Source organism: Mesoplodon bidens (assembly GCF_964165515.1).
Source record: "Mesoplodon bidens genome assembly, chromosome: 15".
Taxonomy (NCBI): Eukaryota; Metazoa; Chordata; class Mammalia; order Artiodactyla; family Ziphiidae; genus Mesoplodon; species Mesoplodon bidens.
Window position 1 is genome coordinate 21,424,295 of NC_138171.1, and position 22,841 is coordinate 21,447,135.

The 22,841-nt window shown below is 40.1% G+C and overlaps 1 protein-coding gene across 2 annotated transcripts in view; it reads right to left on the reverse strand.

The window, feature by feature from the left end:
* Positions 1-22,841, reverse strand: part of RALGAPB (Ral GTPase activating protein non-catalytic subunit beta) — a 103,111-nt gene that overhangs the window by 68,440 nt on the left and 11,830 nt on the right. For both annotated transcript variants that reach the window (XM_081255473.1, XM_081255472.1), the window contains exons 2-5: positions 13,691-13,906; positions 9,469-9,671; positions 2,072-2,235; positions 334-520 (exon numbers count right to left, since the gene is read on the reverse strand). In XM_081255473.1, the coding sequence (XP_081111599.1) occupies positions 334-520; positions 2,072-2,235; positions 9,469-9,671; positions 13,691-13,876 (740 nt within the window). In that variant the 5' untranslated portion in view covers positions 13,877-13,906. The remainder of the gene's footprint in view (positions 1-333; positions 521-2,071; positions 2,236-9,468; positions 9,672-13,690; positions 13,907-22,841) is intronic.

Here is a 22,841-nt window from a genome sequence, read left to right on the forward strand (position 1 = left end):
TTTGGTTTGTTTTTTTAAAATAATGATCATGAATATTCTAATAATCAGAATAAGAGTGGGATTTTGGGGGTGGGAGTGGCAGGGCTCAGAATTTATCTGCCTCTCCAAAATACTTGCTTAATCTAAAATGTTTTAGATTAGACAGGCACTAGCCAAACTGACATATCTATTTTTAAAAAGTGGTTTGATTCTCTATCTAAAGTACAGTAATGAGAGACACAGAATAGAGACTTTTTACCATGTACTCTGTGAATCCCAGAAAGACACAGAACTAGGGGAAAGCTACCCAAGGCCAGACGGATGAAGGAAGGCAAGTGGATGATGATAACTTACCTTGAAGTGAGCGCACAGATGACCTTGCTCCACTGCTCCACCACTGCCGGGTGGTGCCTCCAGTTAGCCACCATCTCCTTGGCTGTTTTCCAGTAAGGAGGTGTTGGGAAGCACCGAGTACAAGCTAGTAACCAAACCTCAAAGAGAACACCAATCAACTTCTCTGCTAGATTCTCAGCAATGCCACCTTACCAACAAAAAGAAAACATCTTTGGCATACTTATTTGTAAAGCAGAATCTTTAATACAGTGACTTGGGAGAACTGGTCAAAAAATTAACTGCAATGTTAAGTTTTGACTTTCAAATAACAACTTAACAGTGAGAACAAAAAACTATTCTTAGAAGCTCCTATGAAGGAAATCATGGATACATCAACCCATTATCACTTTGAAAGTTTTCAAGTGGCCCTGCTTGGTCTGTATTGAAGATCTTAATCTTCCAGCAGTGAGACAAGGAGTACAGAGGGAGGAAGGGAAAGGATGAGTGTCTATAATGAATGACTGCTATGAGTCAGTTTCTGTGCACACAGCTCATACACATTAATTCTGCAGGACAGGTATTTATAATATCTCTTACCAATTATCGATTATACCTATTTTGAAGATGAGAAAACAGGTTCAGGAAATTTAAGTAGCTTGCCCAAGTTCACACAGCCAATAAGTAAAAGAATCAGAACAAATACCCAAGACTTTTTACCTCTAAACTTTGCTATCAAATGCTTCAGGTGTTTGAAAGCGACCCTTTCAAGGGAAGCGGGCCCAAGGGCTGGTACTGGGAAGGACAGAGCCTCAACCATGAAAACAGAGCTGCTCCTCTGTTCCAAGCCCTGGAACTAGGAAGAACAGCAGTGGTCTGTACTCTGCATGGCTCCAAAAGACAAACTTGGGACGAGAAGGAAAAGTTCTAAGGATTCCTATTTCAAATGTGCAAAAATGAAGTTTCAACAATAATAAGCCCCCGAAGTGGATGGATTGCCGGCCTTATGGTGCTGAAATCCCTGCCATGGGGAGTGTGTAGCAGAGAGACACACTATCTGTGTCTGGCCAGCTATCATCAATACCAGACAGGGTATTCCTATTATGGGGTCCCTTGCTACACTAAAATTCTAGGGTTTTTTTTAAGATATCTTCCTGGACACTGCATTTGTGTGAGAGCACAAGCACACTCACATGTGTTAGTAAAGAGACTACACAGATGAATAAGCAACAAGGGAACTAAAATATCAACTTATTGTCTGTGTATACTGTGCATACAAAGCAGGATGTCTAAAATACACTCTAAAATCTTATAAAATTGGAGGCTTTTTAATGGCTAGGCAATGAATGACATACTGTCATACTTCCAAATAGAACACTTTAAGATTCTGTAGGGTTCATTTGCTAAACAAAATATCTTCTAGCTATCAAGTTTTCAGAGTCTACCTGGATAACTACTTTGTAATCCGGTACATTAGTTGTTTCGTATTTAGGCTCTATCCTAATATACTGAACAAGCTACTGTTACTGTCATTATCAAACATGCATTAATTCACTGAGTCCCTCCCTATATTAGCAAAATCATCACTGAAGTTAACATAACTTTGCATTGTGCCTTTGAGGGTTTTCCATTCTAAGAACTGTTCATCTTGGTTTGTCAACTGTAGTGCCAAAATTTAAATCCCCACAGTCTACTACTCATTGAGTCTAAAAGTAAACAGCATTTGGAGCTCAGAAATAAATTAGAAAAAAAATGAACAAACCTTGAACAGTTGGTGGTGCTAGAAGTATGTCATTAATCTGCAGAAGAAACAACAGTAAGACTTCCCAGGTTTCTCGGGCCATAATGGATGACTCACGGGCCAGTTTCTGAATGGCTCTCAGGACCTGTAAGCATAGTCGGATCTGACTGGAGCCCTGTTCCTGTCTGAAGAAGACAGACAGACATCACTGACAAGCCTTAAGGACAGAATGCAACAGTTAAGGACAGGAGACTTTTGGACACAGCAAGCAATGATCCAATGATACTCCCTAACAGCATCAGCAGACAGAATTAGATGCACCCTCTTCAGTTCCAAGCTACTTCCTCGTCATACAGTTTGGCCCTCTGGGATCTCAGCCTACCACTCTTAAAGAGCTTGAAGAGCTCCTGGGGAGACAGAGGATAACAGAAAGTAAACTTCACTTCTAGATTTTCTAAGTGTGAAATGTGCCTGGTGCATACAACAGATACTCAATAGGTTTCTGCTGAATGAATGAGTAAATACCCACAGCCACTTCCGCTGCTCACACAGCAGAATGGCCTTTGTATTCTTTTTAAAAATTTTAAACACACATTTACAAGAATTCTGCACGTGATTTCATAGTGCTCACAGTCCCTCTGAAGCTAATGTCTGCTAGAGAAGAGCCTACAGAATGGAATATCCTAACAGGTCCCCAAAACTGACGAGATATAGAGGCAATTGCCTCAGAAATGAGCACCTGCTACTGCTGCTCTACAAAAAAAAAAAAGGCAAAATAACCCAAGATGGAGGCTCCAAAGGTACCCAAGATACTCCCGAAGAACAGTTTTATAACGCTTTTTAGTCCACAGGACCATTTTTCTCCAACAGAATTAGATCTATATATCAGGTCCAAGCTCCAGCCCTTATCCCCACTGTCCAAAGTGGATCACCTTGAGAATTTCAAGAACCGTAGTAAACCCACTGCATCAGCAAATGATGAACTGCCCTCCGGAGTTCTCATGTGAAACCCAAGACAAGTAACTAATACTACTGAAATAAATCTTGAGGCCAAGTTTCTATATATTATGACTCATGTTACAAATTCATAAAACATGTCTGAATGAGAGTAGAGAATCGCAGAGCTGCCTCAAGAAATCCAGAAAATGAAGTGACTGCCCTTAGAACTCCCATCAAAACCTTAGAATAAAGATTCTCAGATTCTGGGCCATGACCCAGAAAACCAGAAACTTACACTGGAGTTGCAAAAAAATGACAACCTTAAGTTTTCCCTGAAGAAGTCAGATCTAAAGTAAAATGATGAGACATTCACTTAGGAAAAGCCAAGAGTCCCCAAGAGCAGGAAGATATCCCATGTTCAGTTTGAGGTGAATCCAGTCCATGGGAAGCCATGAGGCTCAAGCTTGTGTCTGTTGCTCTGGCTACTAAAGAAGAGTAAGAAATACATACCAGCCCCAAACCTCATGTAGCCATGTAAGAGGAAACCCAGAATAAGAAACAAAAATACCACTAGTAGTCCTGGGGGTGACACTCTTGCAAGATAGCAATGACACTAGAAGCCTCCCAAATGGTAACCCAGGCCTACCCACCCTTTCTAGGTACCACCTGCCCAGTGGCAGAAAAGGAAACATCTGCTCCTTAGGTACTGTAGCCTCACTCAGACAGCCTAAATTTAAGAAGTGTCCAAGTTTCTACAGCTAAGAGAAACAAGGTAATCTTTACTGGAAAATAAACAGAAAGGTCTAAACACCAAAGATGTTCCTTTCCCCTTAATATTTTCAAAAGCAACTTGTGAACTTCAGAAAACTGTTCTAGAACGTGGGGTGGTGAATTATGTATGGCCAATGGGTCAAATCTGGCCTGCTATCTGTTTTTGTAAATAAAGTTTTATTGGAACACAACCATGCTCATTTATTTATATATCATCTATGGCTGCTTCTCTACACCAGCAGAGTTGAATAGTTGTGACAGACACCGTATGGCCCACAAAGGCTAAAGTATTTACTATATGACTCTTCACAAAATGTTTGCCGACCACTGCTTTAGAAGAACATCACATTTTCTAAAGAAGTTTATTTGAGCAATGAAAACACTAATCAATTTTAAATGATGGGTCACTCTTCACTCAGTTATGCAAAAAAGACCCCCAAAAACTGATAGGCAAAAAGAGAAAGGTTACATCCACTCTGACTTAATCTCTAGCAAAGTAGTAGAGGCTGTTTCCTCTATTCTGAGTGTTAGTTTTCATAAAAACAACTAATTAAGTAAACTTGATGACAATTTTGTGAACTATCTGAATCAAAAAAAAAAAAAGAAACTTCCAGTAATAAGAGATGAGATCATAACTCCCAATATTTAGCACTGAAAATATTCAGCTCCCTAAGACATTACTGGCCATGAGAACTCTAATACTCAGTTTAGCCCCCACTCAGAAGTATGCACACACACATACTTTTGAGAAAATAAGCTAATTACCAAAACAGTAAGATGAACAATTTATAAGGTAGTCATGTTTCTCAAAAGAGAAAAGCCAGGGCTTCCCTGGTGGCGCAGTGGTTGAGAGTCCGCCTGCCGATGCAGGGGACACGGGTTCGTGCCCCGGTCTGGGAAGATCCCACGTGCCGCGGAGCGGCTGGGCCCGTGAGCCATGGCTGTTGAGCCTGTGCGTCCGGAGCCTGTGCTCCGCAACGGGAGAGGCCACAACAGTGAGAGGCCCATGTAACGCAAAAAAAAAAAAAAAAAAAAAGAGAAAAGCCAAAGCAAAAGCCTAATTAACTCAAATGCCGTTGATTTTTCTCATCAATACAAACTAACTGAGCACTGAGAGTTGGTAAGAGTACAAAGAGGAAAGAAACACAGTGACAGTACTATCCATGAGACTGTCCCACGCACTAAGAAAAAGCCTAGTAAATTAGTCTCCTAAATGGGATGACAAGAAAGCATTAAAAGTATTATATCATTTTAGAAGAACCTGCTTAGCCACAAACAATATGCCACTTACTTCCCATCATTCCTGTTATAATTCTATTTGAAATCAATAAATATAAGCAACCAGCATTTTATTCACCCTAATGTAATACCAGTACTGCTCTAGGTACTGTGGAAGTCCAAACTATATACAACCTAGTTCCTACCCTCAAGTTGGTTAGATGGGGAAATGAGACATACACATTTTAAAAGATAAGCAATAAAACTGGAGAGATACCAGAAGTACACAGGAAGTACCCTACAGGCTCAAAGAAGGTGTGATCACTATGGGCCTGAATGACCAGGTAAGGCTGAATTTAAGATGAACCATCAAGAGAGCGATGTGGACAACTAGGACAGGGAGAGGAGGAGGAGGATGGCAAAAGAGTAGGTAATGATGGAGAAGATATTTCAGGAGTCTTGGGAGAATGTTTAATTTATGAGTCTGACCAAAGAGCAGGGCTCACGCAGAATTAGCAGCAGCTAATGTGGTTAGGGGCCAGATTACAGCAGGTATTGCACACAAGATAAGGAGTTTACAGGCATAACTCATTGTATTGCACTCCATTCTGTTGCACTTCACAGATATTGCAGATTTTTTACAAATTGAAGACTTGTGGCAATCCTGCATTGATTGAGCAAGTCTATCGGCATCATTTTTCCAACTGCATTTGCTCACTTTGTGTCTCTGTGCCACATTTTGGTAATTCTCGCAATATTTTCATTATTATATCTGTTATGGTGATTGTAATTGTTTTGGGGCACTACAAACCATGCCCATATAAGACAGCGAACTTAACTGATAAATGTTGTGTGTGTTCTGACTGCTCCACTGACCGGCCATTTTCCTGCTCTCTCCCTCTCCTCAGGCCTCCCTATTCCCTGAGAGATAGCAATGTTAAAATTAGGCCATTTAATAACCCTACAATGGCCTCTAAGTGTTCAAGTGAAAGGAAGAATCATGTTTCTCACTTTAAATCAAAAGCTAGAAACAACAAGGACCTACCTTATAGCACAGGGAACCATATTCAGTACCCTGTAATAACCTATAATGGAAAAGAATCTGAAAAAGAATATACATATATTTGTGTGTGTTTATATATGTATGTGTGTGTGTGTATATATATATATATATATACACAAAAAACTGAATCACTTTGCTGTACACCAGAATCTAACACAACATTGTAAAAAGATAGAAATGATTAAGCTTAGTGAGGAAGGCAAGTCAAAAGCCAAGACAGGCTGGAAGCTAGGCCTCTTGCACCAATTAGCCAAATTGTGAATGCAAAGGAAAAGTTCCTGAAGGAAATCAGAAGTGCTACTCCAGTGAACACACAAATGATAAGAAGAGAAACAGGCTTACTACTGATATGAAGAAAGTTTTAGTGTCTGGATAGAAGATCAAACCAGCCACAACACTGCCTTAAGCCAAAACCTAATCCAGAGCAAGCCCCTAACTCTCTTCAGTTCTATGAAGTCTGAGAGCAGTGAGGAAGCTGCAGAAGGAAAGTCTGAAGCCAGCAGAGGCTGGTTCATGAAGTTTAAGGAAATGTCTCCATTTAAAAAAAAAAAAAAAAAAGTGCAAGATGAAGCGGCAATTGCTAATGTAAAAGCCATAGCAAGTTATCCAGAAGATCTAGCCAAGATAATTAAAGTGGCCACACTAAACAACAAATTTTCAATGGAGACAAAACAGCCTACAGCCTACAGCCTTCTATTGGAAGAAGATGCCATCTAGGACTTTCATAGCTAGAGAGAAGTCAACTCCTGGCTTCAAAGCTTCAAAGGTCAGGCTGACTCTCTTGTTAGGGGCTAATGCAGTTGGTGACTTCAAGTTGAAGCCAATGCTCATTCACCATTCTGAAAATCCTAGGGCCCCTAAAAATTATGCTAAATCTACTCTGCCTGTGCCATATAAATGAAACAATAAAGCCTGGATGCCAGCACATCTGTTTACAACATTTTAAGCCCACTGATGAGACCTACTGCTCAGACAAAAAGATGCCTTTCAAAATATTACTGCTCATTAACCATGTACCTGGGTCATCCAAGAGCTCTAATGGATGTGGACAAAGAATGTCACCTGCCATTTCAGTAAACAAACAATATCGTGGCCATAAAGCCATCAGCCGCTGCAGATGCCCCCCCCACTCCCATGGTGCACCATGAGGGGACTTCAGGACAGAGAGAAACAAAATAGTGGCCCTAGATAGTTAAGATGCATACCAAAGGAATTATTTCAATGAGCCCAAACTCTCGCACCTTCCCATACACAGAAAGGCACTAAAATCATTAACTTGAGATGTCTGTTTTTTGATTAGCAGTAATCTTTTGATGTTCCACTACACAGTTTTGTTTTGTTGGTTTTTTCCCAGCAAAGCTCCTATACATCCTCGCTCCTCCCTTACCTCTTTGGAACAGCCCCTCAGAGCTGAGAAACAGTATCCGGGCTATAGTCTTCAGTAAGTCCGCCGAATAAAACATAATTCTCAACTTTTCGACTGTGCAGTTTTTTCCGTCAACACTGAGATGTACAACAAGATTAATGTTTGCCTGCTAACCCAAAATCCATTCTGCTGCCCACGGATCAAGGAGCAATTTCGACTTTCAAGTTTTATTATTTAAGAAATACATTTCTTAAGACTATAGCTGCCACAGACAGCGATTCCTCTGATGGATCTGGGCAAAGGAAAGCGAAAACCCTCTGGAAAGGATTCACCATTCTAAATGGCATTAAGAATATTTATGTCATGGGAAGAGATCAAAACATCAATATTCATAAGAGTCTGGAAGAAGTTGATTTCAACCCTTACAGATGACTTTGAGGGGCTCAAGACTTCAGTGGTGGAAGTAAATGCAGATGTGGTAGAAATAATAAGAGAACTAAAATTAGAAGTGGAGCCCGAAGACGTGACTGAATTGCTGCAATCTCATAATAAAACTTTAATGGAAGAGGAGTTGCTTCTTATGGATGAGCAGAGAAAGTGGTTTCCTGAGATGGAATCTACTCCCAGTGAAGATGCTGTGAAAATTATTGAAATGACAACAAACAATTTAGAATATTACATAAACTTAGTTGATAAAGCGGCAGCAGGGTCTGAGAGGATTAACTCCAATTTTGAAAGAACTACTGTAGGTAAAATGCTATCAAAAAACATTGCATGCTACAGACAAATCGTTCATGAACTGAAGAGTCAATCAATGTGGCAGACTTCACTGTTGTCTTATTTTAACACATCGCCACAGCCACCCAAGCTTCAGCAACCACCACCCTGATCAGTCAGCAGCCATCGCACTGAGGCAGGACCCTCCACCAGCAAAAAGATTTCAGTTTACTAAAGGCTCAGATGGTTAGCATTTTTCAGCAATGCCAGTATTTTTTAATCAAAATATGTAATTGTTTTTTTAGACATAATGCTATTGCATGTTTACAGACTACAGTATAGTATAAAAACTTTTACGCACTGGGAAACCAAAAAATTCATGTGACTTGCTTTATTTCAATGATCGCTTTATTGTGGTGGTCTGCAACCAAACCTGCAATATCTTGAGGTATGTTTGTACAACTGATCCTATAGACCAGAGCTCTTAATGGAGATTCCTCTTTTTTAATTCAGATTTTCCAAAGTAATCTTCCTTCTAAATTTAAAAAGTTAAAATTTACAGGGCTGGTTTTTGTATGATTCAAAGTCCTCATCATCTGACAGACCAAAAGCCCTAACCAGAACTTTTCCAAAAGGAGGGAAGCCCACTTGCCCCTTCCAGACATAAAAAACAGCTGAAAACAGATTTTTCTCAAAGGAAATCCCTACAAATAGGTAGGCAACTAATGCTTTCTTCTCCATTATTTTCTATATTTCCAAAATCCTTTATAGTGACATATAATTCTTTTAGAATGGGAAAAAATGTTTTAGGCACAAGTAAGGCAATCTTACATTACAATATTTAAGGTCTCTGCCGCAGAGATAGGGGAAAAACTCAGTAACAAACTGTCAAGAGTATTCTTTTGGCCTACTACAAATGTGCCTATAATTTCAAATCTGCTTACTTCAATGTCTTCATTCTCTCATAAGAAAGATTCATTTTAAAGTAGATGGCTTAGTTGCCTTTAGCTTAAGTGGAGATAAGAAGTATGTTAGGCAAAAAGTATGGTTTTTTCCGACTGGAAGGGAAAAGGGTCACAGTATTTTAACGTCTAATAGCTATCAGATCTTAGAAGCGAAGCCAAAAGCCGTTAAAGTGAACACACACTTGTTAAAGAGTCCTAGTAAACATTATATAAGCTCATCTCTCTCATTCATATTAACACACTCTTTAACTGAACAAGTAATGAAAGCTACTGTTCAAAGGTCTAACAATGAAATCAGTTCCTATAATATAAAAAAGTAACATTGATGAGTAGTTTATTATGATCCTGATAACAGGCCAGATAGACTAGTATAGCTTACCTTGGTACAAAAAGATTCTGCAGGTGTTTTAGTATACTTTGAACATATAGATTAGGCTCTTTAATAACTGGCAATGGAATAGAATCTTTCGGCAACACTAAAGCCATAATCCAGTCAGTATATACATCAACACAATATTTTACAGTCTCTCCATCCAATGGAAGGGTCAGTCCATAGCAAATTACTTCCATGGTCCATTTTACCTAAACAAAAGAAAATATACATATAGAATTATTACACATTCCTATCTGTGTATCAGTAGACTGATTTAAAATGTTAAGCTCTTTTATTGTCAAAAACCTCTCAACTGAAGTATATTCATCTCAACATACATCAGATTAATTCTACAGAATGTACTTTCCATGTATAAGACATACTCAGGGGGCTTCCCTGGTGGCGCAGTGGTTGAGAGTCCGCCTGCTGATGCAGGGGACACGGGTTCGTGCCCCAGTCCGGGAAGATCCCACATGCCGTGGAGCAGCTGGGACCGTGAGCCATGGCCACTGAGCCTGCGCATCCAGAGCCTGTGCTCCGCAACGGGAGAGGCCACAACAGTGAGAGGCCCGCGTACCGCAAAAAAAAAAAAAAAAGACATACTCAGACAACGTTTCCTAAGCAAAAGATTTAAGAAGAAAATAAATTACTTATTTCTAATTATTAAGCCTATGTTGGCTTTCACCCCAACATAGGGTGAACATGTTATTATTATTATTTTACAGAGCAAACATATTATTGTTTGCTCTGTAAAATAAAGAGTAAGTACAGGTCATCTTGATTTTCCATAGAGATTGGAGGCACAGAAATAGAAAATTTTAGATATTTTTCTCCACTTCATTTGCATGCGGGTATGTGTGTCATTTAGGAAATCACTTACATAAATTTAATTATATTCCATTTCCAGATTATGCAACTTTAACAAACAACAGGAAGGAAGATGAACTGCCCAACTCTTATTTTGTGACTATTTTCATTGGCAAAGAAAACAATATTTTAAATGGAAGGGCAAGAACAAACACAAGTCAGAAGGGACTGAAGCTGGGTAAGATCTTAAAAAGGCACTTAGCTGCACTAAATGAGTTCCAGCCTCCTGACCTGTCTGAATTAGGGGCCGAGAGAAGGTGCCTAAGAGACTGCTGAACCACTGCGTGCAGTCATGAACGAATAAGGCACAATGAGAAAGGGGAAATGGCCTAATTTGCAAAAGAGGATGAAACTATATTCCAGATAATGTAGACTGGAAAGTTTAAGTGAATTCCAGACAAAACTCTGGGACAAATTACTAAGCAGATGATCAGTGAGCACTTATGAAAGGGAAGCAGGGTCGCTGAGAACCAGCCTGCTCAAAAAGAACAAGTCATGACAGACAAGCTTCATTCCTTTATTAAGAGAGTTACTATGAAGGCAGCTGACAAATGTAGAAACCTGGCACTGATTTAAAACCAGTTTCTGAGGTATTTTCATAAATATTATCTAAACATCAAAATAACCGGTGTGAGAGGGTAAACTATTCTCATTTTATTTTTATTTTTTACTTTTATTTTCTGGCCACACTGCATGGCTCATGGGATCTTAGTCCCCCAACTAGGGATCAAACGTGTACCCCCTGCAGTGGAAGCGTGGAGTCTTAACCACTGGACCACCAGGGAAGTCCCTATCCTCATTTCATACATAAGAAAACTGAAGTTTAGCAAATTAAGCAATTTGGACCATGGCACTCGTTTGGAAATGCTGGAGCTGAAAACTTGATCCCTGGTCTTCCAACTAGAAATCTAAAGCTATTCTCACCATGCCATTAACAGCCTTCTCTGGCAAAGGGGGATCTGGGCTTTAACAAGAAATTTGGTCCTTGTGGACAAGATGGAAAGATACAGTCCAGAAGGAGGTAGAATGGTTGGATCTGTAACTGGTCAAAATAACATGGGAGAATAGCAGTGGATTACTGTACCAAGATCGTTTTGGAAGAAGATGCCCAATGGCATGCCAAAGGCTCTGCCAAGATTTTAACTTAGAGAAAAACAGATTACATGCGGACCATTTGTAGATATCACAAAGCTAAAAAAAAAAAACTAACTTGTTAAATAGAAATTCAGGATTCAAGAAGATTATAACAGCTTTGGGCTTCCCTGGTGGCACAGTGGTTAAGAATGCGTGTGCCAATGCAGGGGACATGGGTTCGAGCCCTGGTCCTGGAAGATCCCACATGCCGTGGAGCAATTACGTGCGCCACAACTACTGAGCCTGCGCTCTAGAGCCTGCGAGCCACAACTACTGAAGCCCACGCACCACAACTACTGAAGCCCACGTGCCTAGAGCCCGTGCTCTGCAACAAGAGGAGCCACCCCAATGAGAAGCCCGCGCACCACAATGAAGAGTAGCCCCCGCTCGCCGCAACTGGAGAAAGCCCGTGTGCAGCAAGAAAGACCCAACGCAGCCAAACATAAATAAATAAAAAATAATAATTTAAAAAAAGATTATAACAGCTTAAAACTAAAGCTGAGTCTAACAAGATAAATACATGTACTGCAATTTTTTTTTTTTTTTTTTTTTTTTTTTTTCTTTTTGCGGTATGCGGGCCTCTCACTGTTGTGGCCTCTCCCGTTGCGGAGCACAGGCTCCGGACGCGCAGGGCCAGCGGCCATGGCTCACGGGCCCAGCCGCTCCGCGGCACATGGGATCCTCCCAGACCGGGGCACGAACCCGCATCCCCTGCATCGGCAGGCGGACTCTCAACCACTGCGCCACCAGGGAGGCCCTGTACTGCAATTTTTAACCTCAGAACTACAAAGGCTAAGGGTAGAAAATACATAACAACAATATAATATAATAGAAAGTAACATATAACAGCAATAAATGTTAAAAGTGACTATAAAAACACAGTGAAGCTGTGACAAATGAGGTGGGAAGGGGTATAGAGGGGTGGGATTTAGGTGAACAAGAGAAAGAATTTTAAAAGAGCTTGCAAGTTCCTAATTTTAAAAGACGTTGCAAGTACCTAATTATCACAGGAAAGACCAAGGAGAAGATATCTTTGGTAATATCGTCACACAATAGTTCAACTGTACAATTCGAGAGGACACTGGATTCAAGACCTATTCTCTCATATCCTTTTGAGGGTAGGAAAGGAGAAAAAACAAGGGCTGCACTGAGCATCTTTATCTACTCACATGCCATCTCTTCCCAGGAGAGGGCAGAAGGAATTACAGACACACCAAGAAGAGAGTGCGCCAGGACAAGTGCTGGTCCTCGGGGTAAGTCTCTGCCAGGGCACTCTGAGAAGAAAATGCTCCTCAGTATGAGGGGCTTCCCCTTCGGCAACCCAGGCTCTTTGGCCTACAGAGGGTAAATAAAATGCTTCCTGAGCTATAAACCTTAGTCTCCTATCTACAGTTGTCTTATTTCTAGACTAAGTCTAATCTCTCCTTCACAAGAAATCAAAATGTAAGTGAAAAACGGTGCGGTGTCTGAGAAATAGGTAAACCCAAAGCCTAAACGTTGCATGAATGTTCTCAAGCACAAGGGACAAGTTCTAATCCCGATTAGCCAGACCTCATACTAGCAAGCTCCGTATCACTCCATTCTCAGGGCCCCTTCATGACTCCCCACTGGCAACTTAACTTCAGCCCCGTCCCCTGAACCCAAGAACAGAGGACTAGCTCTAGGCCAAGCCACTCCAAAAGCTCCTCATCTTTAGGAACAGTAAACACAACCCCCATCCCAACCACGTGGGCTCACAGCTATACAGACTTAGCTGCTCTGTAGCACTCTTAAACCTAGAAGTCAGACAAGGGTAGACTGGGATGGAGACAGCGGGAGAGCCTCAAGCGCAGCGCACATGTGTAGCCTGAAGACAACACAAGATAGGCCTTCAGTCAGAGGCCATCTAGAGGTAGGAATGAAGACCTTCCAAACACAACCTCTGAATGGAAATCTGAAGACTAAGCCTAAAACTTAGGGAAAGGGACCTGATAGGCAAGTCTCTGTCTCAGCTCACAGCTCAAGTGGAGAACTGGGTCCGGCTAGCAGGAAGTCCCAACAGCACAATGGTACAACCTATTCCTCATAACTCCCACAGACTCTGGGCCCCAACCCTCAACCCAAATACGGTCAAATTAAGACATCACACTACAGTGAGCAGAAATCCACTTAAAAAGACAATGTTAAACAAATTATTCTGTAACAAACATATTTCCACAGAGTAGAATGAAATGAAAAAAACACTTACTTCTTTGTCAGTTTTCAACAAACTCTCACCACCAGCCGCTGAAAGGGTACCTAAGGCCTGCCCGAGAGGATGAACCACCGCATTGGCCACCTCTCGCCCAACGCTCTCTGGATAGCTGTGTAGCACACTGGTGTGGCCCTGATCATTCTGAATCACCAAATGCAGCGACCTCCACTCAGAGTACATCGTGCCGCTAAAGGACTATCCAAATGGCACCTGAAAAGACAAAAGAGAATTACAAGTCAAACTATATTGCTGCAAACTAATAAAACTTAGTAAAAAAGACATTTACCCTACATAGCAAGATAAAGAAGCTGTAAATATACTGCCTTGAGAAGACTGAGGAAAAAAAACATTTAAATGTCTTGAGAATGTCCTAAATAGCCTCTTAGTGAGATCAGGTAGGAAAGGCAGACCCTGGGAAGCAGCTGTCTGAGCACCTCCCCAAAAGAGCCCTCAGAAGCTCAGAGTAGAGCTGGGGCAGATGGCCACCGTGCAAGGGGATAAAATAATCAAATTTGGTACACTCACAGCATGAGGGAACCTTCTACATTTCATGTTCCAGGATAGAAAAAGATAGAAGAATGGTATGCTCTAAGTAGGAAAGGGAGACAAAGGAAAGGGTTTACTGTAGGCCCCAGATTTTTCAGTCAACAGTTTCCAAGTACCTATTACTTGCTAGAAACATACCCCTGCAATTTCCCACCAATGCCCTCAAATCAGACATAAAATTCTTTGAGAATATTTCATTCCCTACAGCAGTGGCATACATTCTTCTGGTAATGGAACCCCTGGAAGTCAGTGTCCTTCAGAAAACATGTAAAGACCTGCCACTTACTGAGCATTTACTACATACTACTCATGAAATCACACAACAACTCTATGAAAATTAAGTAACACTATCCCTAATTCACAGATGAAAAAACTGAGGCATAGAGAGGTCTGCTGCTTCCCTGAGGCTTCACAACTATAACATGGTAGAGGTGGGTTTTGAGTACACATCTGTTGGGCTCCAGGGACCATGCTCTTAACCACAGCATGTACTGCCCCTCCCTAACCTATACATTCTCCATGACATGTCCTGCTTTTCCCTACACTGTATATTCTCCATTTAAAGATATTTAAGTCTACCATACAAATGAGAAACTTTAGCCACAGAAAACATATCTATATGAATGCAATGTAAATATTACAATCATAAATGCCATACTCATGAAGAGAATCAAGGATGGTTAATCCTTTCCAATTAATTTCTATTAACTTTCATTTTCTACTTGCTCTGAAATCTGTTTGCCCAGCCGGCAGAGTTTAAGGATACACTTAAGCTTTAAAAAGTTCCATCCCTTAAACTAGTTTTTCTTCAAACTGGTAACTTTGTTTAATTTTATCTTACAAAACCTCATTCCAGCTCAGTAAGTATCAGTGTTTTTCAAGAGGATATGGTCCTCCTCTGAACCAAGAGGCCCTGACAATGGGAAGGCAGAAAGGATGCACCAGAATCGAACAAGGTACCTACAATGTGAAGGATGGGTGGATGTGACTGACTGTTACAAGTTGCCTCAATTTCCTTAGGATTTATAAGGAACCCCCCTAAGGATATCCTGATGTTCCCCCAACCCCGGCACCACTGCCCTAAAATAAGCACTCTCAAAAACGGAAGGGAAAATTTGTGGCCCTGAACCAAGATGACGGGGTAGAAGGACTTGCTCTCACTCCCCCTTGTGAGAACACCAGAATGACAACTAGCTGCTGGACAATCATCAACACAAAGACACTGGAACTCACCAAAAAAGATACCCCACATCCAAAGACAAAGGAGAAGCCACAATGAGACGGTAGCAGGGGCACAATCACAGTAAAATCAAATCCCATAACTGCTGGGTGGGTGACTCACAAACTGGAGAACACTTATACCACAGAAGTTCACCCACTGGAGTGAAGGTTCTGAGCCCCACGTCAGGCTTCCCAACCTGGGAGTCCGGCAATGGGAGGAAGAATTCCTAGAGAATCAGACTTAGAAGGCTAGCAGGATTTGATTGCAGGACTTCGACAGGACTGGGGGAAACAGAGACTCCACTCTTGGAGGGCACACACAAAGTAGTGTGCACATCGGGACCCAGGGGAAGGAGCAGTGACCCCAGGGGAGACTGAACCAGACCTACCTGCTAGTGTTGGAGGGTCTCCTGCAGAGGTGGGGGGTGGCTGTGGCTCACCATGGGGACAAGGACACTGGCAACAGAAGTTCTGGTAAGTATTCCTTGGCGTGAGCCCTCCCAAAGTCCACCATTAGCCCCACCAAAGAGCCCAGGGGGGCTCCAGTGTTAGGTTACCTCAGGGCAAACAACCACAGGGAGGGAATCCAGCCCCACCCACCAGCAGTCAAGCGGATTAAAGTTTTACTGAGCTCTGCCCACCAGAGCACCAGGCAGCTCTACCCACCACCAGTCCCTCCCACCAGGAAACTTGCACAAGCCTCTTAGATAGCCTCATCCACCAGAGGGCAGACAGCAGAAACAAGAAGAACTACAATCCTGCAGCCTGTGGAACAAAAACCACATTCACAGAAAGATGGACAGGATGAAAAGGCAGAGCGCTATGTACCAGATGAAGGAACAAGATAAAACCACAGAAAAACAACTAAATGAAGTAGAGATAGGCAACCTTCCAGAAAAAGAATTCGGAATAATGATAGTGAAGATGATCCAGGACCTCGGAAAAAGAATGGAGGCAAAGATCGAGAAGGTGCAAAAAATGTTTAACAAAGACCTAGAAGAATTAAAGAACAAAAAAACAGAGATGAACAATAACTGAAATGAAAACTACACTAGAAGGAATCAAAGGCAGAATAACTGAGGCAGAAGAACGGATAAGTGACCTGGAAGACAGAATGGTGGAATTCACTGCTGCAGAACAGAATAAAGAAAAAAGAATGAAAACAGCCTAAGAGACCTCTGGGACAACATTAAACGCAACAACATTTGCATTATAGGGGTCCCAGAAGGAGAAGAGAGAGAGAAAGGACCAGAGAAAATATATGAAGAGATTATAGTCGAAAACTTCCCTAACATGGGAAAGGAAATAGCCACCCAAGTCCAGGAAGCGCAGCGAGTCCCATACAGGATAAACCCAAGGAGAAACACACCGAGACACATGGTAATCAAATTGGCAAAAATTAAAGACAAAGAAAAATTATTGAAGGCAGCAAGGGAAAAATGACAAATAACATACAAGGGAACTCCCATAAGGTTAACGGCTGATTTCTCAGCAGAAACTCTACAAGCCACAAGGGAGTGGCATGATATACTTCAAGTGATGAAAGGGAAGAACCTACAACCAAGATTACTCTACCCAGCAAGGATCTCATTCAGATTCAATGGAGAAATCAAAAGCTTTACAGACAAGCAAAAGCTAAGATAATTCAGCACCACCAAACCAGCTCCACAACAAATGCTAAAGGAACTTCTCTAAGTGGGAAACACAAGAGAAGAAAAGGACCTATAAAAACAATTAAGAAAATGGTCATAGGAACATACATATCGATAATTACCTTAAACGTGAATGGATTAAATGCTCCAACCAAAAGACACAGGCTTGCTAAATGGATACAAAAACAAGACCCACATATATGCTGTCTACAAGAAACCCACTTCAGACCTAGGGACACATATAAACTGAAAGTGAGGGGATGGAAAAAGATATTCCATGCAAATGGAAATCAAAAGAAAGCTGGAGTAGCAATACTCATATCAGATAAAATAGACTTTAAAATAATGTTATAAGAGACAAGGAAGGACACTACATAATGATGAAAAGATCAATCCAAGAAGAAGATATAACAATTATAAATATATATGCACCCAACATAGGAGCACCTCAATACATAAGGCAACTGCTAACAGCTAAAAAAGAGAAAATAGACAGTAACACAGTAATAGTGGGGGACTTTAACACCTCACTTACACCAATGGACAGATCATCCAAAATGAAAATAAATAAGGAAACAGAAGCTTTAAATGACACAATAGGCCAGATAGATTTAATTGATATTTATATGACATTCCATCCAAAAACAGCAGATTACACTTTCTTCTCAAGTGTGCACGGAACATTCTCCAGGATAGATCACATTTTGGGTCACAAATCAAGCCTCAGTAAACTTAAGAAAATTGAAATCACATCAAGCATCTTTTCTGACAACGCTATGAGATTAGAAATCAATCACAGGGGAAAAAACGTAAAAAACACAAACACAGGGAGGCTAAAAAATACGTTACTAAATAACCAAGAGATCACTGAAGAAATCAAAGAGGAAATCAAAAAATACCTAGAGACAAATGACAACGAACACACAACGATCCAAAACCTATGGGATGCAGCAAAAGCAGTTCTAAGAGGGAAGTTTATAGCTATACAAGCCTACCTCAAGAAACAAGAAAAATCTCAAATAAACAATCTAACCTTACACCTAAAGGAACTACAAAAAGAAGAACAAACAAAACACAAAGTTAGCAGAAGGGAAGAAATCATAAAGATAAGAGCAGAAATAAATGAAATAGAAACAAAGGAAACAACAGCAAAGATCAATAAAACAAAAAGCTGGGTTCTTTGAGAAGATAAACAAAATTGATAAACCATTAGCCAGATTCATCAAGAAAAAGAGGGAGAGGACTCAAATCAATAAAATTAGAAATGAAAACGGAGAAGTTACAACAGACACCACAGAAATACAAAGCATCCTAAGAGACTACTACAAGCAACTCTATGCCAATGAAATGGACAACCTGGGAGAAATGGACAAATTCTCAGAAAGGTATAACCTTCCAAGACTGAACCAGGAAGAAATAGAAAATATGAACACACCAATCACAAGTAATGAAATTGAAACTGTGATTAAAACTCTTCCAACAAACAAAAGCCCAGGACCAGATGGCTTCACAGGTGAATTCTATCAAACATTTAGAGAAGAGCTAACACCCATCCTTCTCAAACTCTTCCAAAAAACTGTGGAGGAACAAATACTCCCAAACTCATTCTATGAGGCCACCATCACCCTGATAGCAAAATCAGACCAAGATACTACAAAAAAAGAAAATTACAGACCAATATCACTCATGAATATAGATGCAAAAATCCTCAAAAAAATACTAGTAAACAGAATCCAACAACATATTAAAAGGATCATACACCATGATCAAGTGGGATGCATCCCAGGGATGCAAGGATTCTTCAATATACGCAAATCAATCAATGTGATACACCATATTAACAAATTGAAGAAGAAAAACCATCATCTCAATGATGCAGAAAAAGCTTCTGACAAAATTCAACACGCATTTATGATAAAAACTCTCCAGAAAGTGGGCATAGAGGGAACCTACCTCAACATAATAAAGGCCATACACAACAAACCCACAGCAACCATCATTCTCAATGGTGAAAAACTGAAAGCATTTCCTCTAAGATCAGGAAAAAGACAAGGATGTCCACTCTCACCACTAGTATTCAACATAGTTTTGGAAGTCCTAGCCACGGCAATCAGAGAAGAAGAAGAAATAAAAGGAATACAAATTGGAAAAGAAGAAGTAAAACTGTCACTGTTTGCAGATGACATGATACCATACATAGAGAATCCTAAAGATGCCACCAGAAAACTACCAGAGCTAATCAATGTATCTGGTAAAGTTGCAGGATACAAAATTAATGCACAGAAATCTATGGCATTCCTATACACTAATGATGAAAATCTGAAAGAAAAATTAAGGAAACACTCCCATTTACCATTGCAACAAAAAGAATAAAATACCTAGGAATAAACCTACCTAGGGAGACAAAAGACCTGTATGCAGAAAACTATAAGACACTGATGAAAGAAATTAAAGATGACACCAACAGATGGAGAGATATACCATGTTCTTGGATTGGAAGAATCAATATTGTGAAAATGACTATACTACCCAAAGCAATCTACAGATTCAATGCAATCCCTATCAAATTACCAATGGCATTTTTTATGGAACTAGAACAAAAAATCTTAAAATTTGTATGGAGACACAAAAGACCCCAAATAGCCAAAGCAGTCTTGAGGGAAAAAAACAGAGCTGGAGGAATCAGACTCCCTGACTTCAGACTATACTACAAAGCTACAGTCATCAAGACAATATGGTACTGGCACAAAAACAGAAACATAGATTAATGGAACAAGATAGAAAGCCCAGAGATAAACCCACGCACCTATGGTCAACTAATCTATGACCAAGGAGGCAAGGATATACAATGGAGAAAAGACAGTCTCTTCAATAAGTGGTGCTGGGAAAACTGGACAGCTACATGTAAAAGAATGAAATTAGAACACTCCCTAACACCATACACAAAAGTAAACTCAAAATGGATTCGAGACCTAAATGTAAGACCAGACACTATAAAACTCTTAGAGGAAAACATAGGAAGAACACTCTTTGACAGAAATCACAGAAAGATCTTTTTTGATCCACCTCTTAGAGTAATGGAAATAAAAACAAACAAATGGGACCTAATGAAACTTAAAAGCTTTTGCACAGCAAAGGAAACCATAAACAAGATGAAAAGACGACCCTCATAATGGGAGAAAATATTTGCAAACAAATCAACGGACAAAGGATTAATCTCCAAAATATATAAACAGCTCATGCAGCTCAATATTAAAGAAACAAACAACCCAATCCAAAAATGGGCAGAAGACCTAAATAGACATTTCTCCAAAGAAGACATACAGATGGCCAAGAAGCACATGAAAAGCTGCTCAACATCACTATTAGAGAAATGCAAATCAAAACTACAATGAGGTATCACCTCACACCAGTTAGAATGGGCATCACCAGAAAATCTACAAACAACAAATGCTGGAGAGGGTGTGGAGAAAAGAGAACCCTCTTGCACTCTTGGTGGGAATGTAAATTGATACAGCCACTATGGAGAACAGTATGGAGGTTCCTTAAAAAACTAAAAATAGAATTACCACATGATCCAGTAATCCCACTACTGGGCATATACCCAGAGAAAACCATAATTCAAAAAGACACATGCACTTCAATGTTCATTGCAGCACTATTTACAATAGCCAGGTCATGGAAGCAACCTAAATGCCCATCGACAGATAAATGGATAAAGAAGATGTGGTACATATATACAATGGAATATTACTCAGCCATAAAAAGGAACGAAATTGGGTCATTTGTTGAGACGTGGATGTATCTAGACTGTCATACAGAGTGCAGTAAGTCAGAAAGAGAAAAACAAATATCGTACATTAACGCATATACGTAGAACCTAGAAAAATGGTACAGATGAACTGGTTTGCAGGGCAGAAATTGAGACACAGATGTAGAGAACAAATGTATGGACACCAAGGGGGTAAGCCACAGGGGCAGGGGGGTGTGATGAATTGGGCGATTGGGATTGACATGTATACACTGATGTGTATAAAACTGATGACTAATAAGAATTTTTTAAAAAATGGAAGGGAAAAAAGGGGAGCCTCTGATAGGTTGCCATTCTCATCAGAGTATAACTTACACCCACACATTTTTTCTCACCTTTTTTTATGAACATATATATAAACACACACACACATACATATACGTATAGTATATAGTATAATACACACACTATAACCTCTTCAATAAATGCACAAGAACATTATACTACAAGGGTTTTTGTTTTGTTTTAGTGTGAATTTTTACCCTTTATATTTGTCTTCATTCCCTACCCAAATAATTCACTTCCCTGAAAAGATAATCCACTTAAACAACCTAACACTTCCTTGTGTATTTTGCTCCACCCTAACTCAGTCATATTAAAATAATTTATATGCACACATAGCTAGGGACTATATACTTTTCTACATCTTTTTTCCATTCACCAGTACCTCATGCATATCCTTCCAATAAGATTCTTTTTAATGGCTGTGTAATATTCCCTGATATGGTACAATTTAGTCTCCCAATGATTTACATTTACTTCATTTCCCATATTTTGTCACCAGGAAATAATGATGCAATAAATATGCTTGCTAATATATCCTTAAGTACTGGCCTTTTAATTTCTATGGGACAAGTTTCCAAGAGTGAAACCATTGGATCAAAGAGTATATATATTTTTAATGTTAACAGGTCTTGCCAGATAGATTCCCAAAAAGCTGTAACAACTCCTATTTACATTAAGAATGGATGAGAGCCCTTCCTCCTCTCAGTCCCAATCTTTTGCCAAGAATCAGATTTATTTACATATTTATTTGCCAATTTGGTAGGTATGAAGTAGAATTTCATTATTCTAGCCAAATATATTTTTTTTTATTTTATAACTTCTAGTTTTGAGTCTGGCTTAGGTGATTTCTCCCTCCTATCCCCTGTATCAGTGTTTTTCAAACTGTGGGTCATAAAATAAATGAAATAGATAATACTTTTTAATTATATGGAATAGAATATACAATAAAGGCACCACACACAGTAAAGGTAAGCAATGTTCTTTAAGACTTGTTTCATTTTTTATATATGCATATGTTCTGGGTCATAATGTAAAATACATAAAATATTTATTATGCACCTAGGTCCATAAGTTTAAAGACATAACCCTAAAGTGTATAATGTAGTTACTAGATTTTCATGCAAGATAATTCATTCTTCACATTTAAGTTTTATATCACCTGGAATTTACTTCTATGAGTGGTATAGGAAAGATCCAATTTTATTTTCTTACAGATGTATAGTAAGTTGTGTCAATATCATCTATTAAAAACACATCCTTGGGCTTCCCTTGTGGCGCAGTGGTTGAGAATCTGCCTGCTAATGCAGGGGACACGGGTTCGAGCCCTGGTCTGGAAGGATCTCACATGCCGCGGAGCAACTAGGCCCGTGAGCCACAACTGCTGAGCCTGTGCGTCTGCAGCCTGTGCTCCACAACAAGAGAGGCCGCGATAGTGATAGGCCCGCACACCACGATGAAGAGTGGCCCCCACTTGCCGCAACTAGAGAAAGCCCTCGCACAGAAACTAAGACCCAACACAGCAAAAATAAATTAATTAATTAATAAACTGCTACCCCCAACATCTAAAAAACACACATCCTTGCTACTGAGCCCGCATGCTGCAACTACTGAAGCCCAAGTGCCTAGAGCC